This window comes from Diorhabda carinulata, chromosome X, assembly GCF_026250575.1.
Source record: "Diorhabda carinulata isolate Delta chromosome X, icDioCari1.1, whole genome shotgun sequence".
In the NCBI taxonomy this organism is placed as follows: Eukaryota; Metazoa; Arthropoda; class Insecta; order Coleoptera; family Chrysomelidae; genus Diorhabda; species Diorhabda carinulata.
Genome location: NC_079472.1, coordinates 30085310 through 30108297, shown reverse-complemented (window position 1 = coordinate 30108297; position 22988 = coordinate 30085310). Strand labels below are relative to the sequence as shown.

Sequence of the window (22988 nt, the reverse complement as noted above, 5' to 3'; positions counted from 1 at the left end):
TAACTATTCACGTACAATCTCGAAATATATACATTCACATCGATAATTCTTATATATTAGTTCGGGATAGAAGTTTATTTATAATTTCGTAGCAAACCCGATTTAAAATAAAATACACAAAAACTTTTACGATTAACCTCGTATATATGAAAATATATTTCGATGAATTCTTTTTCTTGATGAGTTACCGCCTTCGAACATCTACCAAAGTCATAGAGAACAGAAAGAGACGTTAATTTAATGTTTGAATCATTTAATATTTTGGCGGCTATCACATTAGAAACGAAAATTTTTCTCTACCCCATAAAAGATGTCTTTTATTGAAGTGGTCCACCTCCGGGGTATTTATCATGTCACCTTATACGTTATTATTGATGTCTTAATGTTAATTTCTTCAACGTTTAACAGGGAGATGCTACCAAATGGAAATTAAGTTGTTAGGACTCGGATTTTTGAGATGCGCTTGATTTATGTTGTCGATATGTATTCATCTAACAAATTACTTTTTCGTTTGGTTTTTCGAATTGGGTTTTAAGAAATCTATGAAAATATGTAGGTTACGTAGGAAGCTACTGAACAAAGAAAGAATTTGAATAGAATTTATACAGAGTTGATTCTAATTACGTAAACTTCGTTCAAAAATTAATCTTGACTCTTTATCAATAAATGGAAACTTTATTTGATGTTCTGATGATATGTATCTCGAAAATAGGTTACGGGTTTTTCAAAAAATGTCATTTTGCAACTAGGCCAACTCTATCTCAATCGATAGAGACTTTATTCGGTGTTTTAAATTGATTTTATTCAGAAATATGAGACAAAAGTCAAATTTTGAAATTTTAGAGAACTTTGAGGCCCCGTATCTTGGAAATTTATTTGAAAAAATGACACTTTTCGAATAGAGCAGCTCTTTCTTAAACAATGGAGACTATATTTGATGTTCTAAGTACAGTTTCCAAAAAAATATGAGACGAAAAACATAATTTGGAATTTTAGAAAACTTTGAGGCCTTGTATCTTGAAAATTTACCACTTTTATTTGAAAAAATGACACTTTTTGAATAGAGCAGCTCTCTCTTAAACAATGGAGACTCTATTTGATGTTCTAAGTTCAGTTTCCAAAAAAATATGAGACGAAACACGTAATTTGGCTTTTAGAAAACTTTCAGGCCTTGTATCTTGGAAATTGATCACTTTTATTTGAAAAAATGACACTTTTCGAATAGAGCAGCTCTTTCTTAAACAATGGAGACTATATTTGATGTTCTAAGTATATTTTCCAAAAAAATATGAGACGAAAAACATAATTTGGAATTTTAGAAAACTTTGAGGCCTTGTATCTTAAAAATTGATGACTTTTATTTAAAAAAATGACACTGTTCGAATAGAGGGGCTCTGTCTTAAACAATGGAGACTCTATTTGATGTTCTAAGTACAGTTTCCAAAAAAATATGAGACGAAAAACATAATTTGGAATTTTAGAAAACTTTGAGGCCTTGTATCTTGGAAATTTATTTGAAAAGTGACACTTTTTGAATAAAGCAGCTCTTTCTTAAGCAATGGAGACTCTATTCGATGTTCTAAGTTCAGTTTCCAAAAAAATATGAGACGAAACACGTAATTTGGCTTTTAGAAAACTTTCAGGCCTTGTATCTTGGAAATTGATCACTTTTATTTGAAAAAATGACACTTTTCGAATAGAGCAGCTCTTTCTTAAACAATGGAGACTATATTTGATGTTCTAAGTACAGTTTCCAAAAAAATATGAGACGAAAAACATAATTTGGAATTTTAGAAAACTTTGAGGCCCTGTATTTTGGACATTGATCACATTTAATTGAAAAAATGACACTTTCCGGGTACAGCAACTCTTTCTTAAAAAATGGAAACTTTATTCGGTCTTATAACTCAAGTTTTGTATGATTTATAAGCTATAACATACGTTGTAGCTATCTAACTTAAAAAAAATAAATTCGTAGTGAAATAATGTGAGACTGGATATTTTATCGTACATATTTCTTGAATAGTTCACACAAATTTGAACTAGATTAGTTTGTTGAAACAAGTTGCCCACTGCGTAATAGTGTAGTTGTTTTCTCAGTGTAGTGTATTTTACGTCAAATGACGTCATGACCTACCAAGTGCTTTCGAAAGCATTTTGTGTGTGATTTTCTTGAGTTTCGATCCACGAATCAATTAGAATACGACAAATAAGGCTTTTGCTCGTTTGTATGCACATTAACGAGTTATAAAGGACGGTTAGTTAAACCCATGCGGAATCTAGTAAATCTAATTAGAAGTTGAACATGGCCGACTTTATCTTTCAAACGTATGATCCTCGATGAGTCTACAATTAACTATAACCTCATTCACTTAATGAAATTTTGAAAGTCATCGTATAATAACGAATAATTGGTTTTTTTAATTCAACTTTAGAAAACAATATACATATGCAGATACCGAAATTACGTGAAATGTTATTATTTAATTTATTTGGTAATCCGCCCCCCGTCGTGTTTTCCTCGCATCCGGAACAGAGGTTCAATAATAGTAAGGGCATTAATAAAGTGACTGCTTATACGGAGCTAATGGATGAGCGTATTAACTGAGTTAGAGGGTTACAAAGGCAGATTTTGTTGCCTTCGAAGGTTGAAGGGCTTTTCGTTCGAGCGGTAGACATATTACAGCTTTGATGTGATATCGCGGTTTGTTAGGTCGCTTCTTAGACCGCCTCCTCCTCCTCCTCCTCCCTTTGTGTGTATATGTGTTGTGTGCTTACTCCAATTCGGAGGAACATTAGGGGATGAGAGAATCGAAAAGGAAGAATCGATTTTTCTATACAGCCAAAATTAAGAACAAAAAAACAAAATTAGAAAGTAATTTGTCCAAGTAAACGCTTTTTCTGCCAACAAAAGCTGATAAAATTACGAAAATCCATTTTGAATTTCAATTTTTGAGTGTACTAGTAAATCCAGATTTCATTTTTAGTCATGAATCGATTAAATTAAGACCTGGAGAATGTTCATTCGAATGCACTTTCGATGGAAAGTGAACCATCGCGTCATCCCAACGCGCAGACGCATAAATCATGTCAGTATAAGACAGATGCGTTCTTTTGATATGTTGATGGCGTGGTCTGTCTATCCTTCAATACAATTTGAAGAACTTTTTCTATTAGAAACCTTATAATAACCGTGTATATTGCAAAATTGATGAATTTAGTTATGAATCGATTAATTTTCCTTAAACCGCCATTAACAAAACCTGGAAAATGTTCGTTCGAACGCATTTTTGTTGGAAAATGAAACATCGCGTCGTCCCAACGCGCAGACGCATAAATCATGTCGATATTAGACAAATGCGTTCTTTTGATATGTTGATGGCGTGGTCTGTCTATCCTTCAATACAATTTGAAGAACTTTTTCTATTAGAAACCTTATAATAACCGTGTATATCGCAAAATTGATGAATTTAGTTATGAATCGATTAATTTTCCTTAAACCGCCATTAACAAAACCTGGAAAATGTTCGTTCGAACGCATTTTTGTTGGAAAATGAAACATCGCGTCGTCCCAACGCGCAGACGCATAAATCATGTCGATATTAGACAGATGCGTTCTTTTGATATGTTGATGGCGTGGTCTGTCTATCCTCCAATACCATTTGAAGAACTTTTTCTATTAGAAACCTTACAATTACCGTGTATATCGCAAAATTAATGAATTTAGCTATGAATCGATTAATTTTGCTTAAAACGCCATTTATAAGACCTTGGAAATATTCTTTCGAACGCACTTTTGTAGGAAAGTCAACCATCGCGTCTTCCCAACGCGCAGACGCATAAATCATCAGTCAATCTACAACAGATGCGTTCTTTTGATGTGTTTGGTCTATCTTTCATCTAATACAGGTGATTCACCGTGTATATCGCAAAATTAATGGATTTCGATTATAGGTGATGATGAAAAAATGATCATAATTCAAATATTTTTGGAAAAGAACAAAAAAAAACGAATAAACTTTCAACACAATCACGGTTTAAAAGCTAATAATTAGTTGGCTTTCAGAATTTTCCTGACACAAATAACGAATGATGGTAAATCTCTGCAGGAGTCACGGCCATTTCCATTCGGCTCGCCAGCCACCCCAATTACGTTTCATTAGCGGCCCACTACCTGTTTTTCATTGTGTTCATCACAATAGTAATTTCATTGTTGGACCTAATTGCATATCAAAAAATTTCTCACTCGCCCTGCGCATGTATACAACTCGGTATGTTTTATAATTGACACGTTGATTATTAGGTTATGTGGTATTCACATTTTTTATTATACAGGCGTGGATTTTATCACTAAAGAATTTTCAAAAACGGCGGTTCTCTCTCGTATTACAGGGGAGATCAAAATATGACGATTTGGGGAAATTTAAGTCTATACCAAATTTCGTTTTTTGCAACTAAGGGCATCTTGAATCAGGTCCAAAGTAATAAAGCGAAAAAATCGTTAAAGAGATTCTTGATAACGAAAAATTTGTTAATTTAGAATTTTAGTTCCGAAGCAACTTCATTTTGGTCCAAAAGTGGTTGAAATTACCACGTTTCTAGCTGTCAGAATGAAAAATTGGCCCACATCGACATCATGGAAGATGGAGCAGCTCTGCATGACTTCTAAAAAGAAGAGAAAGGCCCGAATAGTCCAAATCACATGCTCGAACTTTCAAACGCATTTTTCGAAAATACGACCACGATATTTGAAAAACTACCAAACCCAATTTATACAAATATGTTATAAACAAGGGATTTTCATGATTTGCTTCCATAATTTTTTTTCTACGAGCTAAAAACTCTCGTAATTTAGAATTCCCTCTAGTTCAATCGCTAGTCATAATTATCGAGATTAAATTGCCGTTTGGGGTTTTGATTTCGGATAAACAGAACAGCTACGATCTGTCACTGTCAAACACATCCTGTCGCCCATTATTATTCTTATTTCAAAAAATTTGTTTAAATGTTAGTGAAAACTATGAGGTTGATCTAGAAACTTCTTTAAACATACAAATGGTAAGTGGAAGGCGATTCAACTATTTCTGGGGGTTATTAGGAGCGACCTAACCTAAAAACCTCACGAAAGTTTTTTTTTCTGTCATTAGATTTCCAAGCAACAATCTTTCGAAATAATTATCGATGTTCTTGGGTTATTACTGATAATAATTATTTTCTCGTGCAATTTACTTATTTGGACACGTAAATCCGTGGATCAATTTCGATTTTCCGAGTTCTTGATGTGGATTTTAACATGATTAACAACATACTATAATAGAGCGTATTTATATATTAATTAAATCGATCTAGCTCGAGGTTTATTTTGTTTTACTTCATTTTTCAAAATTTATAGATATAGTAGAGTATCTAATCGCAATTTTTTTATTTTTATAGTTTATTTTTAACCATTGTCAGCTTAGAAACTCATTTTTTCTATTTTTGTTTTCTCGAAGGAATTTATTAATTAATCCCCCGAGATTTGGAGTTTTTTCATCAAGACAGGGTAAATACTTTCCCTTAGTAGTTTCTTTTGTTGTAGGACTGTTTCTTTGACATTTTTTTTCTTGTCCCACTCTTATTGGGTTCCAAATTGAATATATCACAAATTTAGTGTATTTTGAAAGTCGATACTCAAAAATGTAAAAGTTTATATAAATATATAATACGTTTAAAGTTATGGAAATATTTTTAATTCATAAAAATCTCCACAATTTAATCAGAAACTTTTAAATTGGATATTATATCGTAGAAAAAAAATGAAAAAACAAAACGGAACAGGTGTTTTTAATTGCCGACGAAATTTTTTTTTGTTTGAATTTTGATAATTAGTGAGGATGACCCTCCGGATCTTGGAAGCAAACACTTTAATACATTTTATTAAACCGTGACTAATTTTAAAACAAAAGATCATTAATTCCCGACCGAGTGTCTGCTTCTTATGAAATTTTTCATAATGCGTGAGAAAAAAATTGACTTTGATTGAAGACGGAATCAAAATAACATTAAATTCACGAATGAGAAAACTAAGACTCAAATCCAGTTCACAAAACCAATAAAATTAATGAAAAATAACTACAAACACCTAACCAGATCTGATCCCCATCGACTGTTTTCAGTTTGTTGGATCGTACTTTTGAATATGTCAAATCTGACAGTACCATTTTTAATGGTGAACGTTCGTTATTTGAATTGTTTACGATTAAACTAACAGAAATGAGATAATCAACTCGCTTCTATTTTTGGTGATAAAGCCTTCGAGCTGGTTTACGTTCAAAATCGCTTGTTGCACCATAAAACATCTTAAACTGTCATGTGTCATGTGTCATGGGTCTATGCTTGAACCCAAAACCAAACAAAAATCGACTTTTTAAGTCTTTTAAGTTCCAACAAAATGTGTTTGGACGAATCATTCGCTACTACGAACGACAATTCGAGCTCTGAGACATAAGAGTTAAAAAAAAAACGTTTTTAAAAAGTCATAACATCGATTTAATAATTTATCCGCCGTTTGGCAGATTAAATATAAATATAAAAATAAATAAAGACGATTTTTGTATTGGAACTTCCCTCGTATGTAATTTCATTCGATATATTATATGATTGATGCAAAATAATAATTCATCAAGATAAATTATTAATTTTTCTTTTGCATGACTACTATATTCGAAAGGAATTTTGCAGGACAAAAACTAAATAGGTTTTTGCGAGTTTAAACGCCATCAACTGTTCGCTCATTGTTTGATATTTACAATCGGCACATAATGAATCCGTTTTCCAAGAAACGAATTATTTTCGATCTTTTTCTTTAAATGTCAGATATGTGATTGTACAAGAAAATCGATTAAAAGCGACAAACGTTGAATAGGTCATAAATCAAAATGGACGAGCGCAATTACTTCTTCACAAAATGTCGTCCGATATTTTCTATACATGACATCAACCGATGACAGCATTCTCATTTACCTGTCGTATTCGTTCAATCATATGACTTATTTCACTAAATTCAAATCTAAAACACGAAAAAACAAAAGAAACAATATTATATATTGTAAACTTCTTTCTTGGATGGCCAGAATAAATTCAAAAAAACTTTTGGAAATGATCTTTATTTTTATTGTGTTTACATCTATCTGACGCAAGTCTCGATCCGTGTTACCATCCTAACCTCTCAAAATTCCCTTACTAGAGCGCGAAATTCGAATTAAAATATAAAAATGCTCACAATACCAAGTACCTTGTACTAATTGTGACGCTGTTTACATATGACAGACATCTCAGTATTTAGAAAATAGATTAAGAGGTCATCAATACGATAAAAAAAATGGAATTGCATTAACGAACTATAAAATATCAAAAAAATAAATAAAAAAAAAACATAAATTCAATTATAAATATTCAATAATTCTTGAAACGGAATTTAATACACGAAAAAGAGAATTTTTAGAAATGATTCACATCCGTAAGAACGAAAAAGCTATAATGGATAAAAAATTTAAGTAAAATTTACAAATAATTTGATATTTGAAATGTAAGAACTAAGGAAAAATTAATTTTTCATATTGAAAGAAAGTTCTAGTTTGATTTTATTCTTATTTTAACATCATGATTTATTGATCAATATAAATACGCAAATTGTCAATATCATACTTTGACAAGGACCTAAAGAAAAGTCGAAACGTCAAATTTTAACTATCTTTCAAGGATTATTTGAAAAAAAACCTAATTTTGAAACAAAAAGACCTAAAATCAAGAACATTTGAAAATATCGACCACACGAATAAAAATCTAAAATTTCGAACGTGTATAAAATAATCAAATCATTATCGTGACAGTTCCATAGAACATGGTGGTTGTTCGGCACGCGTTTCTCAAAACCATTTTTGTTGTAATTCTTTTCCCTTTAATAATTTTCATTATCAACAGTAAAATATTTTATAGTAGAGTTTAAACGAAGCCGTACGGCCTGCAAGGACCAGCATCCCGGTGGTCGACCAAATTAGGTGACGATTCCAGAAATGTTGAAGAAAATTCACTCAATGGAGTGTTTAGCAATGAATTGAAAAGGGAGAACTCGATCCTTATGACGTATTTGATCAAGATAATGCAACAGCTAACATATCCGTTATTGCAATAGCCAAAATTGATAAATAAAAGTTTGAATTGCTATTTCATGCACCCTATTCGCCAGATTTAGTCCCCCGCGGATTGTTTTCCTGCAATGGAGAAATTATTACGAAGAGGGTATTGAACTAATCGAACAACGCTGGGAAAAATTTTTTTCCTAAATTTTCGTGTTGGATGTTGGACCAGGTACTTTCGGAACCGTCCTCGTAATTAGAATTTTTGAGAGAAAGTATTTTACAATTAATTATTGAAATTTTTGGGTTGCAGTGAGCCATCGAACACTGAATGAAGCAATTACGAAGAATAGTCGGTCTTCTTTGGAACAATGGAAAGATAATGATGGTTAAGGCTATATATACATATCAGTGGCGTATAACAAACAATTTTTATAAATAAAAAACATTTCATATATAAATAGTTTATCTATACAGGTGTTTTGAACCTTAGCTTCAAGAATCTTCTCTACTGAATCCTACCAACTTCATCTATACCGCACATCTCACTTGACTTCTTATAACCACAATTATTTGATGTCATAATTATTTCAAACGCTTTGTTTTTGAATGCTCTCGGTATATTTGATCCCACTGCTCTATTATATATTTCAAAATTCTCGTATCTGCCCCATTTTCTTGAACTTATACACTTTTCTAGTTGTTATCTGTGACTTCAGAACGTATCTCCATGAAATTCGTCTTCCTTCCATCGATTTATAAACCGAGCTTCATTTACTTCTTCTTTTTTTGTTGGAGTTTCTACTACATCATATCGATGAACATCTCGTTCGTTTTCGTATCCATTTGATACGTTTCTTATTTATATAAAGTTAGTGAAAATTATTTTATTTTGATCCGCTACTGAAGTAAGGTTATCAGTGTACAGCAGCTAAGAAGCTATTAGACTCCCATCAAGTCAAAAATGACCGCCATAATTAATTAATGTCGACATACAACACCGCCTGCCCGCCCGCTGCACAAAAGAACGCACGGTAGTAAAAGAACGGATATCTGAACGCAGCATGAACCTCTCAATAACGATCTTCTTTTTTAACACCGCGCCGTCTCTACCGCGTATATAGAAAACTTTATTATACATCCACTTTAATTATTTTAGATGTGGAATTACGCAGATATTGATTCAGGAATCGAATATTTAAATAAATTTTAAGAATTAAACGTGTTTTTAATAACAAAATAATAATTTACTGTATTAAATATTCATATATAATACTAAAATATTCATACGCGGACTTTTAACATGTCACATGTCACAATTGAATAGACATTATTCTGTCATATGTCACAAATATAACCAAAATTTTGTCTATATGTTCATTTTTAAGAAAGTTTTATGTACCCTGTGAAAAAATACGAGAAAATGTTTTCGAAAACTGCCCAACAAATTTGGAAAATAATAATAAAAGTTTTTGTTGTAAGTAGTAAAACTATGAGGGGTTGTCAATATCTAAGAAAATGACGTGTGAATCGATAATAGAATGATCGAAAAAAATAATACGAGGGGCGATCAAAAATAAAAATAGTTTATTACACAATTATTAGAAATAAAAGTTTTTTTAGAACTCTTTGACATAAAAAAAAAGTTTGATACTTACCTTGTGTTGAATTACTCATTTATATACACAGTATACGAGGGTGAAATGGTTTTACGTTTTATTGAATTTCAAAAATATAAATGAAAAAAGAAACACGAATCAATATTAAATTATTTATTTTGTTGTTGATAAAAAACATTAATCGTCATTATCGAGATTCTTCTTCTTTTTCTTTTTGACCGGTTCCAGTCCACTTGAAAATTCGGAAGTCGATAAACTGACAGATTTGATCTTCTTCTTTTTCGGCGGTTTCTGTAGTGGAATATCGCTAAAACGATACCAAATCTACGTGTATTCATTCATCGGTTTTGGTAATTAGAGTGAATTTAAATAGACTCGCGCAGGTGTCAATGACGTAAAACAACAATTTATAATTCATTGTTGCCACCAATATAAATTGGATACGAACTCGATAAAATACAAAAAAACTGATAAATCTAATTAAGCAGCCGCTTTTTTCGTGAAATGAAAACCAACTATTAATCATACGAGGTCATTAATTATAGCTTTCATACGCGTCGGACGTACAGGTCGATTAGAAGATGTTAAACAAAAAAATAATACGAAAAAAAAAGAAGAAGAGGAACGCTGCTATTTAAATAGATCAAAATATTGGAAATACGCCGCTTCGATTTCTGTTATTATTTTCTGGTGGCTACTGGTAGTTGAAAACCATCACAAAATCATGGGAGAGTTCGATGAATACGAGGTGTTTAACAAAAATTAGCGATCAAACACTTTTTATAGGTTATTTTATTAATAAAAATGATACCAGGAGCGATCATAAATTTTAGAATCGATGTGGAATTGTTTCAAATAAAACGAGGTGTATTCGATAAATCGTTATATTTTTTTGAAAAAATTATACGAGGTATTCTATAAATTTGGAATATACGACGTTTTATTAAAATGTTACGAGGTGAGATCGAAGAATTTGTAAAAGGATCGAGATATATAAAAAACTACGAATAGGTGAATGAAAAATTTGGAAATTATTGTAAAGTCATCGAAAATTATGAGAGAAAAAATAATACGGGGCTTATTATAAAGTTTTGAGTTTGAGTATGATAAATATTTTGTGAAAAATGTCGGAAAATTATTGGAAACAAATTTGTGAAAAAACATTTCGAAATAGTTGGAAATTATAAAATAATACGAGGTTCAATCAATAATTAGTGAAAAATATCGGAAATGGTTATTATGTGAGAAGATACGAGGACTGGACGAAAATTTATAAGAAACATCGACAATTTACAAAAAAATATTTTAGTTCAAAAAATCAATAATCTGTAAATAAAAATATCGGAAAACGATTGGAAATTATAGTAAAAGATTCGAGGATTTAACGAAAATATATTAAAAATATCGTTAATTTCAAAAAAAAATATTTTAAAGATAAAATATTCTTAAAAATTTACGAGGTTCTAACAATAATTTGGAAACAGTAGATCATAAAAAATATGAGGTTCGATCAATAATTAGAAGAAATTATCATGAAGAAATACGAAACTATGAAAAATACGAGGACTGATTAATAATTTTCAGGAAATCATAGAAGAAATAGAATTTCATAGAAACATAAAAAATCATAAATATAACAAAAAAAAATACGAGGTCGGTTAATAATAGGCAAAAAATATTTCAATTCAATGTAAGTAAAATGTGGAGTTCGATCAATAACTAAATGGGTATAAAATCATAAAAAATACGAGGTTTGATGAATATTATGCATAAATATTTTAAAGAGGTACACAATCGAGAAAAATACGAAGTTCTATTAATAATTTGCAAAAAATATCCGAAAACGATACGTAATTATACAGAAAAATACGAGGTACGATCGGTAATTGGCTAAAATATCGTGAAATTATGAAAAAATACGAGGACAGAACGATTTAGAAAAAAATACGAGGGGAGAACGAAATTTTAAGAGACATTTCGTTAATATGCAAAAAATAAATAAATAATACGAGGTACGATTAATAATTGGCTAAAATATCGTGAAATTATAAAAAAATATGAGGACAGAACGTTTTAGAAAAAAATACGAGAACGAATAGAAATACGATGTGTAATTCAAAAGATGCGAAAAATGTGAGAAAAATAATACAAGAAACATGAAAAATTGTATGAAAAACGTTCGAAAAGTGATAAATAATTAAAAAAAATGATCAACGATATAGAAATTATGGAAAATTTTTGTGAAAAAGTGACTAAAAACATTGAATAACAACGTAATTTTTCACTTTATTATATTCGAAAAAAAGGTATCGACGCAATAACTTTATTAAGCACCTTTTGTGATAAATAATTTTAACAATTTTAAATTATCAAGCTCGAACTGAGGATTCCAAAAAAAAAAACGCCCCGTTCAAACGATATTACCGATTTACCGTGAAAAAATCGTTATCGAAATAAAAACTTCCTTACTCGATTTCAGCGCAATAATATTAAAAAAACGAAAAAAAAAAAAAATAAACATATACGTGTATAAAGCCCTTTTGTATATGTACAGCGCGTTTCTATTGAAAGTAGTCGCGGTTTAACATGATAATTAGACCTCGACATCAATCAACGACGCACCGGTTGCTTTTTATGTAAAAACTGCCCTTTATACGAGGGTTTCGATAAATTCAGAAATACTAAAAATACGAATTAATCAACGTCCCAGATAGATTTAGAAATAAAAATTGGCAAACACGAAACGTCCAACGTAATTTAACGAGAATACTGAAAAGAGTTAAACCTTTCGAGATAGTGTATAATTTAATAGCTGAAAGAAAACAATTTTTTTGTCGAAATTTTAAACTTACTTTTCGTGATTTGCTAGTTTTTTGTTGAGCCTGCGAGATTCTTTTTTGACGAACTGTCCTTTTACCAATCTAGCGACGGCGGTGGGGGTTTCCTTTAGAGCGAAACTAGTGACGTAATGACCCAAATTTGCTTTTTTGAAATCGAAAATCGGTCGCATTTTATTGGAATACGTATTATAAAAACGCGACCATGACGAATACGCTACAATAAAAAATAATAATTTACGAGGACGTTTTCGCTTTAATTGTGAAGTGATTTACCATTACACGCGGATTTGTGTAGCTGTTTGTCGTTTTCTAAGGCCGTTTCGTAACGTCTCTGGAGGGCCGTAGCTGCTTGTTCGCGATCTTTTTCGTCCATTACGTCGCTCAAATTCGACAAAAACGTATCCGCTTCCTGCTTTTGTAAACTAAGAAAAATTCTGATAAATACGTCCACAGTTTGTGAATATTGATCGAAAGTACGAGGCGCATCCAATAAAAAATGATTTACAGCGATACGAAATAATTAAAATATACGAGGTTCGATCAATAATATGGAAAGAAATATCGTGAAAGGGTTGGAAACTTTAGGAAAAAATACGAGGATGGAACGAAACTCTATAAGAAATGAGAAAAACATATTTTAAACCCGAAAAAATTTTAAAACTTTACGAGGTTCGATCGATAATTAGGAAAAATATCATAAAGCGATACGAAACTATGAAAAATACGTGGTTCGATCAATAATTATAGGAAAAAATACGAGGATTGGACGAAAATATATGAAAAACATCAATAATTTGGAAAAAAATGTTTTTAAGCTAAAAATTTTTTTTTTAATTTTCGAGGTTTCATCAATAATTGGAAACAGATTTTGAAACGCTAGGAAATGATAGGAAAAAATACGAGGATTGGACGAAAATATATTAAAAACATCGATAATTTGAAAAAAAATATTTGTAAGCTAAAAAAATTAAAAAACTTACGAGGCTCAATCAATAATTTTGAAACGATAGGAAATACGTGGTTCGACCAATAATTTGTAGTAACATATCGGAAATTATAGGAAAAAATACGAGGATAGGTCTAAAATTTATGATAAACTTACGATAATTTGGAAACAAATATTTTGAAACGGCGAGAAATTATAAAAAATACGAGGTCCGATCAATAATTTGGATAAAATAAAAGAAATTATAAAAACAAAATACGAGGACAGATCGCTCTAGAACAAAAAACGAGGGGAGAACGAAATTTTGGAAGATATATCGATAATATGCAAAAATAATATTTTTAACAGATACAAAACAAATAATATAAAATACGAGGTACGATTGATAATATGCAAAAATATTTTTTTGAAGCGATATGAATAATAAAAGAATACGAAGTACCATCAATAATTAATAAAAAATTCATGAACAAAATTTGTACGACGATTGACTAAAATTTTCATATAGCGATTATAAATATATGATAAAATACTAAAGGTGATCCGAAAATTGCAAAAAAAATGTTTTAAAACCACACGAAATCATAAAAATATACGAGGTTCCATCAATAAGTAAAGGAAAAAATCATAAAAGGACACAAATCATAAAAAATACGAGTTCCGTTGAATAATTTGGATAAAATATCGATCAACGATAAGAAAATATACGAGGTTCCATCAATAAGTGAAAAAAAATATCATAGAAGGATAAAAATCATAAAAATATACGAGGTACGATTAATAATTTGGAAAAAACATTCCGAAATGTTAAAATTGGATGTAAATGTCATGAAAAGATACGGAAATGATATGGAGGAAAATACCGGTGAAGGGCGGGGAAACTATAGGAAAAAATACGAGGAGAAAACGAAGCTTTATAAGAAATATGTATAAATTCTTGTAAGAAATTATAAAAATAACGAAATCGATCTAGAATTCGAAAAAAAAAACTTACTATACTCGATGTTTTTCCATATGGGTAACGAAATCTTGTTCTTCGTGCGTCAAAAATATGAACGAAGTACCAGATTTACCTGCCCTACCGGTTCTTCCTACCCTATGAAGATAATCCTCGATACTTTGAGGACCGTTATACTGAACTATGCAATCTGCCGCCGGTACGTCAATACCTCTCGCCACAACGTCCTACAAGTACCCACCAAATATTTTCGAATCACTTATCGTTTATTCGTTTCAAAAATTTAGTTTGCCATTCAGCGCGGATATCACAAAATTTCGAAATATTACATCTTTAACCGATTTCTTTTACCGTATTGTCAAAATGAATATCCGCGTGTCCGTTGCTCTTCGTGTACCCAATTTTTATGTTCCTCGGCCCACTAAAACCTCTTAATTTTAATTTAACTCCAATACTCCCAAGTCAAATCCTTAGATCCTTTGATCTGAACTACTATCTCTGGTCTCCTGAGTCATCGTTTACGTTTACTGATCAATACCATAAGTTTATCTTCAAAGGTTATGGTTTTCCGAGGCCGTCCTGAACGTTTTCCATATCGCCAAAGCTCCTGGTAGATGCAGTCCACGGTACTTGGACTTATTTTCAATAGTAGACTATGAAGACGATTTTCAACCGATAGTGACTTGATTTTACTCAATTTACAAGTCTGAATTTGCGAAAACAAGGACAATTCTCATCACAGCACGTTCTTGCGTGTCACTAGGCTAACTGTGACTAAATTTTTAGAAATGGTTTATGTTGAAACCGATTTACATCTACAGCAAGGTTCCCATTCTCCCTCAGTTATTATTTGCGACGTAAAACAAAACTTCAAATAGAAAATAGAAAATTCAATTATTATATTTAAAATCGGGAAAATTATATTGTTTTCCTACAAAATTTCATTAAATGAAAGTACGTTTCAAGGTTATAATTAAGAAATTCCATTTATAAATTGTTTACGTTTGATTTCGATTCCCGATGAATTTGTATGCACAAAAGACGTGAAATTCCACCTGCAGCGATGAAAATGTAACTTTTCGATTCTATCGACTAGAAGATGAATAAGATACGATGTTAAGTGCCGTTCTTTTGATGGCGGGATGATACACATTTAATATGAATTGAATTCGGTCGTTGAATGGAATAAATGACTAAACGAATGCGATTGTCTCGCAGCGGGAAGTAGATAAGAAGCTCAGTAAGAAAAATTACCGATCATCGTTTTTTTTACTTAATCAAAATATTTGGAAAATTTGTTTTAACTTTACTAATTAACGCGTTATAAAAGGAAACGTAATCGAATGTTACAATAATCCACTTTGTCTATAAGTCTTGAAAACGATTTTTTATAATGATTATTAAGATATTTAGTAGTCATTTCCATTCAAAAACATTCTAAATTTATTGATTTTCATCTATTTTTCGGAAATATTTCATCAATATAATGGATTATTCCGATAATCCATTTTTTCTAAAGTCCTTGGATTGATCAGAAAGAATCAAACTACGAAACTTATATACATTTAACAATTTCTAAGAGTTGCAAATCATCATTTGCTTTGGAAAACGTGCGAAATATATAATTTTCATGTTTCTCTCGAAAATATTTCATCAATATAAACAATTATTTCGATAATCAATTTTATCTGCAGTCCTTGGATTGGTTGAAAAAAATCGTAGATTTTGTATATTCAACGGTTTCTAAGAGCTGCAAAAGTTATTTACTTCGGAAAATGTACTAAATGTGAAATGTGCACTTTTCATCTTTTTTCGAAAATATTTTATCAACTTAATCGATTATTTCAATCCTTTTTGTCTATAATCTTTGGATTAGTTAAAAAGTCCGAGATTTCTGTATATTTAACGACTTCTAAATGAAGCAAATCGTCATTTGTTTTGGAAAACGTAAGAAATGTACAATTTTCCTCTTTTCCTCGAAAATATTTCATCAATATAATCGATTATTTTTATAATCATTGGATTAGTTAAAAAGTACGAGATTTCTGTATATTTAACGACTTCTAAGTGATACAAATCGTCATTTGTATTGGAAAACGTTTTTTTTCTCGAAAAATTTCATCTATTTAAACGATTTTTTCAATAATTCATTTTATCTGTAGTCCTTGGATTGGTTAAAAATAATCAAAGATTTTGTATATTTAACGGTTTCTAAAAGCTGCAAAAGTCATTTATTTCGGAAAATGTATGAAATGTCGACTTTTGATATTTTTTCCGAAAATATTTCACCATATCATTATGGAAAACGTACATAATGTAAGTTTTTTTCTTTTTTTCGAAAAATTTCATCAAAATAAACGATTATTTCAATAATCTATTTTATCTGCGGTCCTTGGATTGGTTGAAAAGAATCAAAGAATCAAAGTATATTTAACGGTTTCTAAAAGCTGCAAAAGTCATTTATTTCGGAAAATGTGCACTTTTCATCTTTTTATCGGAAATATTTCATCATATAATCGATTATTTCAATAATCCTTTTTGTCTATAATTCTTGGATTAATTGAAAAGTACGAAATTTCTGTATATTTAACGATTTCTAAGTAATGCAAATCTTCATTTGTATTATTTGTATTGGAAAAGGTTCATAATGTACAATTTTTATCTTTTTTTCGAAAAATTTCATCAATATAAACGATTATTTCAATAATCCTTTTTCTCTGTAATCCTTGGACTGGTAAAAAAGTATCATACTAGGTACGAGATTTCTGTATATTTAACAATTTTTAAGGACTAGAATCGTCATTTTTTTTTAAAACATTCAAAATCTACTAATTTTCATTCAAATTAAAAATATTGTATCAATATAATCGATTATTCCAAAAATCCATTTTGTCTTCAATCCTTGGATTGTATAAAATGTATCGAACAACAAATGTAAATCTAACGAATTATGAAGACAACAACCGTTATTTTTTAAATTTTGATCTGTTTTTCGAAAATATATCAATATAATCGATTATTTCAATAATCCCTTTTGTCTATAATCCTTAACTTAGAATGTATCTAATAATGTCATTGAATATTTTTATGATCCACTTTTTCTACGATCCTTGGATTGATAATAATTTAATCCACTATGGAATTTCCGCATTTTCAATGATTAATAAGGAATGTAATAATGGAAAACATTCAAAATTCTTAAAATTTTTTTTATCAAACATATCCAATCAACATAACCGATTATTTCAATCAACTATGTGTACTCATCGCTGTGATTTTCCATCGTAATTTCATTGAAAAATAAAGGATAATTTCACCAAGTTAAATTTTATACAGGTCGATCAATAGTTTTTCAATATTAGTGATATAATATGTAAATTTTATAAAACTGAAAGTTTCATACGAAAAAACTCATTCGATAATTATGTATTCCAAAAAATCGATTTTTTTTTTAATATAGTAAAAAGAAAAGTTTAAAATTCGAAATTAATCATGAAATTTCCAACCTGAAATAGTTTTATGAAAAAAATTACTTACAGTGCATAATAAAATTCCCTTTTCGGCCGCCCTGAATCTACCGAAAACATCCTTCCTAGCACTCTGATCCATATTACCGTGCAACTTGAAAAATTCCACATCAACAACAACTTCCTCATCATCACTATCGAATTCCTCTCGGTCCAACACAAGTTGTTGTCTATTCAATTCACCCCTAATTCTAGGCATTTTAACCAAAAATCTCGTAAACAACTCGTAATGATAATCCACCATATTACTAGTACCCATAAAAACGAAAACCTAATAAAAACAAAACCGTCAATCACGAATTAAAAACCACAAAGTTTCGACGAACCTTCGAATTGATCTTCGACTGGTGTAGCAACAAAGCGGATAAAGTGAATAAACGATGTTTGACGTGAGTTACGATAAACATCTGCTTCACCGTTTCAGGTATCACCATCATTTCAGGATTTTGTGTCGTAAATTCCTCCAAAGCGTCCACATACACGTGATCCTTCATTGTAAAATCGGCCAATTCCGCTATTCCTTTAGTTAAAGTGGCCGATAGTAAAACAGTTTGTCTTGATTTACAAGAAACATTCGCAAGAGGCATTTTTTCGCTATTAATATCTTCTTCGACTTTATTATCTTCAACTAACGTCTTTTTGAGTAACCCTAAAGGGTCATATTCCGAGTTCTTTTTAGCTCTATCGAGCTCCTCTACTATGCTAATAAGAAATATTACAAATATTATGTAAATACGGTTAATACATTGACTGCCAAGGTGTTTTTTCGCTTTATAACATTACAAATACTAATTTGAATACGAAATTACCACAAAAGTGTGTAAAAATGGAGGGTTTTTCATTTATTACTGTAGAACATCGTAAATCCGGAATCGCTGGGATTTTATTTTATATATTTTGAATACAACGTTTCGGTATCACACTATGAGTTTTCTGTACATTTAACGATTTCTAAGGGTTGAAAATCATCATTTGCTTTGGATAACGTGCGAAATGTACAATTTTCATCTTCTTTTCCCGGGAATATTTCATTATATAATCGATTATTTCGGTAATCCTTTTTGTCTTCTATCCTTGGATTGGTTAAAATGTATCACACTATGAGTTTTTTGTACATTTAACAATTTCTAAGAGCTGCAAATCATCATTTGCGTTAGACAACGTGCGAAATGTACAATTTTCATCTTTTTTTTCGGAAATATTTCATCATATAATCGATTATTTCAATAATCCTTGGATCAGTTAAAAAGTACGAAATTTCTGTATATTTAATGATTTCTAAGTGATGAAAATTGTCATTTGTTTTGGAAAACATTCAAAATGTACAATTTTTTCTTTTTCAAAAATATTTCATCAATATAAACGATTATTTCAATAATCCTTTTTGTCTATAATCCTTGGATTGGTTAAAATGTGTCACATTATGAATTTTCTGTACATTTAACGATTTCTAAGGGCTGCAAATCATCAATTGCTATGGAATACGTGCAAAATGTACAATTTTCATCTTTTTCTCAAAAATTTGTCTTCAATATAATCGATTATTCCTATAACCCTCATGCTAATAGTTTAGCATGTTATTATTTTAATAATCCTCTTTGTCTATGATCCTTGGTTTGATATTAACCTATATCACTCCAAAATTTCGACATTTTCAACAATAAGTGAAATAGGTTCATAATTCATTAGATTTCATTCTTTTCACAAAAATATTTCATCAATATAATCGATTACAACGTTTCGGTAATTTTGAAAAATTCCGGGAATTACACGCATGCCTAGCAAACATGCGGTATATTAAGTATATTATGAACATTTAAAAAAAGTTGTCGAACCAAATCACCTCTAAATGCAACAATAAATACAGCCAAAAGACTCTAAAGAATGTAGTTGCATTCATTCAATACTTCACCCCGAAAAATATTAAAAATTTAGTTTAGATTAGACATTTTGAATGCATTTATTGTGGCGCCATCTGTCGCGCTAAAGAGAAATCATATCGCTTTATGTAATAATGTAAACAGAGACAGACAGAAACATAAAATATAATAAAATCATAACAGCAGTTAAAATAATATTAATAAAAGTAATAGTGAAGAAATAATAAATAAAAAATATGGGTGTCGCCATCTAGTGTCAAATACAGAAACTAAATATTACGATATGAACGTATTTGAAATATTCTCCTTTTTAGAAGTCCGGATTTACGATGATTAACTGTTTTATTAAAAAACCTAATTTAAATACAAAATTACCACCAAAAGTTGTGAAAATACATTTTTTTTCATTATTTAATTGAATAGGATTGTTTTCACTAAGATTAAATCGGATGGTTCAGATATTCTAATGATTAACTATGATAGTAAGTAGACATAGATTTCTGTTAAAATAATAAAAGATTAATAATATCTTTCGAGGATAAAATCCATAAAATTAGACGTTTAATCACGTGACGTTCAACACTAATCATAGAAACATATGGAAGCGTGACGTCACATCTCGCGAAACGCCATGTTTTTAACTGTAATTTTCGTATAAAGTGGACGAGTTTTCAACAATTAAGTTCGTTTTTACTTTAATCTTGAAACTCAGCTATAATTTGGTATGGCATTAGGTTTTAACAAAGCAGTAATTAGTCCAAAATTGACGCCGTTATGTTTGACAAATTGTTTACATTGAATATCGACTTTTGTTCATCGGAATTCCGCGATGTTAAAATTTATATGTAAATATTATGCTAGGAACAAACAAATTCTTATTTAATTCTCATTTATCAATCAGAGAATCGCGAAAATGATATTTTAACTCAAATAAATCATAAAACCTTAATAGAGTCGTAACATTTTATAGGTTATGTGTGATATATTATGGTAAATTTGGCAAAATTCATTTCTTTTACTAAACATTTATAAACAGATACATCGAAATGATATATTCAAAAATAAATTGTGAAACAATTGATAAAGTTTGCCTCCTTGCTATTATTAACCACTTTTTTCGTATTTTTTTATTGTTTAGAACGTATATGAATAATTTTTTGACGTTTTTATCCTTGTACTTTCATTTTAGGGCACAATACACTATTTATAATACGAGGAATTCATTATTTATTAAAAAAGCAATCAACTATCATAAACAAATTCGCGAGGTATGACGTCATTAAATATGCCATGACAGTCTCGACCTTTTACGCGGTAATTTCTTAAAATTCAAAACACTAATGTAAAAGGCGAATTTTTCTCAAAATATATTTTTGTGATGAAATAGTTAATAAACTATAGTTTTAAACCAATTTCCAAATTTTATCAACTAGCTTATTATGTAGAAAAAATAATCCAGTAAATTGTGATCATAATTGGCAGTTAACGTGTTAAAAATTATATTATTTTGAACTAATACCTTACGATATCTTTCTTAAAACCCATATCAAGTAGACGATCTGCTTCGTCTAAAACCAAACAACGTACGTTTTGAGTTTTGAATGCGTTTGTATGTAACATGTGATCCAATAATCTACCGGGTGTTGCTACAAGTATATGTACTCCTTTTCTGAGTCGATTTTTTTCCGTATTTCTGTTTTCACCACCACATAAATTACCGACGACGATCCATTGGAAAGTCTTCAAGTTACAAGAATTTTTTATAACAAAATAATATCAAAATTTTGGAAACTTACGTTTATTTTTTTGAGTAATTCTTGCGTTTGGAGCGCTAATTCCCTAGTAGGGACTATGATTATAGCTTGTACTCCGTCAGTTCTTTGTAATCTGGGGGTTATGGATTGTACGGAATTTAGAATTGGAACGGCATACGCTAATGTTTTGCCCGAACCAGTTTGAGATCTAATCTATTGAATAAATGTTGATAACAAATAAATTATAAACGATAATGTACTTACCAATACGTTACGTCCTTTCAGAATAACTGGTATAGCTTTCTCTTGTACATTCGTTAATGTTGTAAAATTATGTTTTTCTAGGTTAGAAACTATATATTTGTGTATTTCCAAGTCACTAAAAGATTTGCTTGTACTAAATACTTTTTCTACAACCGATTTACCTTTTGAATTTCCTTTAACGTATATATCTTTACGTCCGACGTTGAATAACGAATATTGTTGAGGTGTTTTCGTAGATTCACTTGATGGTATTGGATTACCTTCTTTTGCTGCTTTTTTGGCTGCTAATTTATCTTTTTTCCATTTACGTTTGATAAATGTTCTCGCAGTATCTGTTTCTTTAGTCGATTCCGCTATTTTATCAACTCTAACCTCACTTTTATTAAACTTTTTCTTATTAAACTCTTTGTTTGAAGTTTCGGCTTTATCATCACTATTACTTACTATTATTTCACGTTGTTTTTTCTCATTTTTAACACCAACAATGCTAGTTTCTAATGTCTCTGTGGTTTTCGATAACTTTTTAGATATATCCACATTTTCATTTTGTTTTTTTCTTTTTTTGGCTACTATAGCGCTTTTGGGTGCTTTGCTATCATTATTCCAAACAAAATTAAAAGAAGTCATACCACTAATATGAATACGAGATATAAAAATAATTAGATTACACCAACAATATTGTCTACGAATTGTGAGGTTATATTCTTTTATTGGCACATGTCACATAGAACCATAGATACAAATTTATAAAATTACGATTACTATTCTCATCTCTTTCTATATTCATTTATAAAAAAGAAATATTACCATAATGAAGGGAATAATATATTTTATTGATACAAAAGAATGATTTATTTTTAGAGCCTAATAGTCCATATTAATGTATATTTCGTGTAATTACAACAAATTATTTCTAATTTTTCATTAATTTCTTATTTAAATCTACAATGCAAGGAGTTTATTTTTGAAAGACAATTATAGAGAATGGAATGATTTAGAAGTATATATACATCACAAAGTAGTGAACTATCAGTTTTTTCTTCCCTCCGATACTCAATCCTCCCTTGGGGTATTATAATTACA

General features: G+C 30.1%; 1 protein-coding gene across 1 annotated transcript; it reads right to left on the bottom strand.

The window, feature by feature from the left end:
• Positions 1–9874: 9874 nt before the first annotated feature.
• Positions 9875–22645, bottom strand: LOC130900890 (probable ATP-dependent RNA helicase CG8611). Its single transcript, XM_057811820.1, has 9 exons — positions 21906–22645; positions 21684–21854; positions 21407–21627; positions 18334–18709; positions 18018–18278; positions 14517–14707; positions 12850–12998; positions 12589–12790; positions 9875–10043 (listed from the first exon to the last, which is right to left on the bottom strand). The coding sequence occupies exons 1-9, from the start codon at positions 22530–22532 to the stop codon at positions 9914–9916; spliced, it is 2328 nt and encodes a 775-aa protein (XP_057667803.1). The 5' UTR covers positions 22533–22645; the 3' UTR covers positions 9875–9913.
• Between the last annotated feature and the right edge of the window lie 343 nt (positions 22646–22988).

Coding starts and splice junctions, on each gene's coding strand:
- LOC130900890 (XM_057811820.1), bottom strand. CDS start 22,532: ATGACTTCTTTTAATTTTGTTTGGAATAATGATAGCAAAGCACCCAAA. Junction 21,855..21,905: donor TGAAAGGACGTAACGTATTG/GTAAGTACATTA, acceptor TTTATTCAATAG/ATTAGATCTCAAACTGGTTC. Junction 18,710..21,406: donor TTTAAGAAAGATATCGTAAG/GTATTAGTTCAA, acceptor ATTTCTTATTAG/CATAGTAGAGGAGCTCGATA.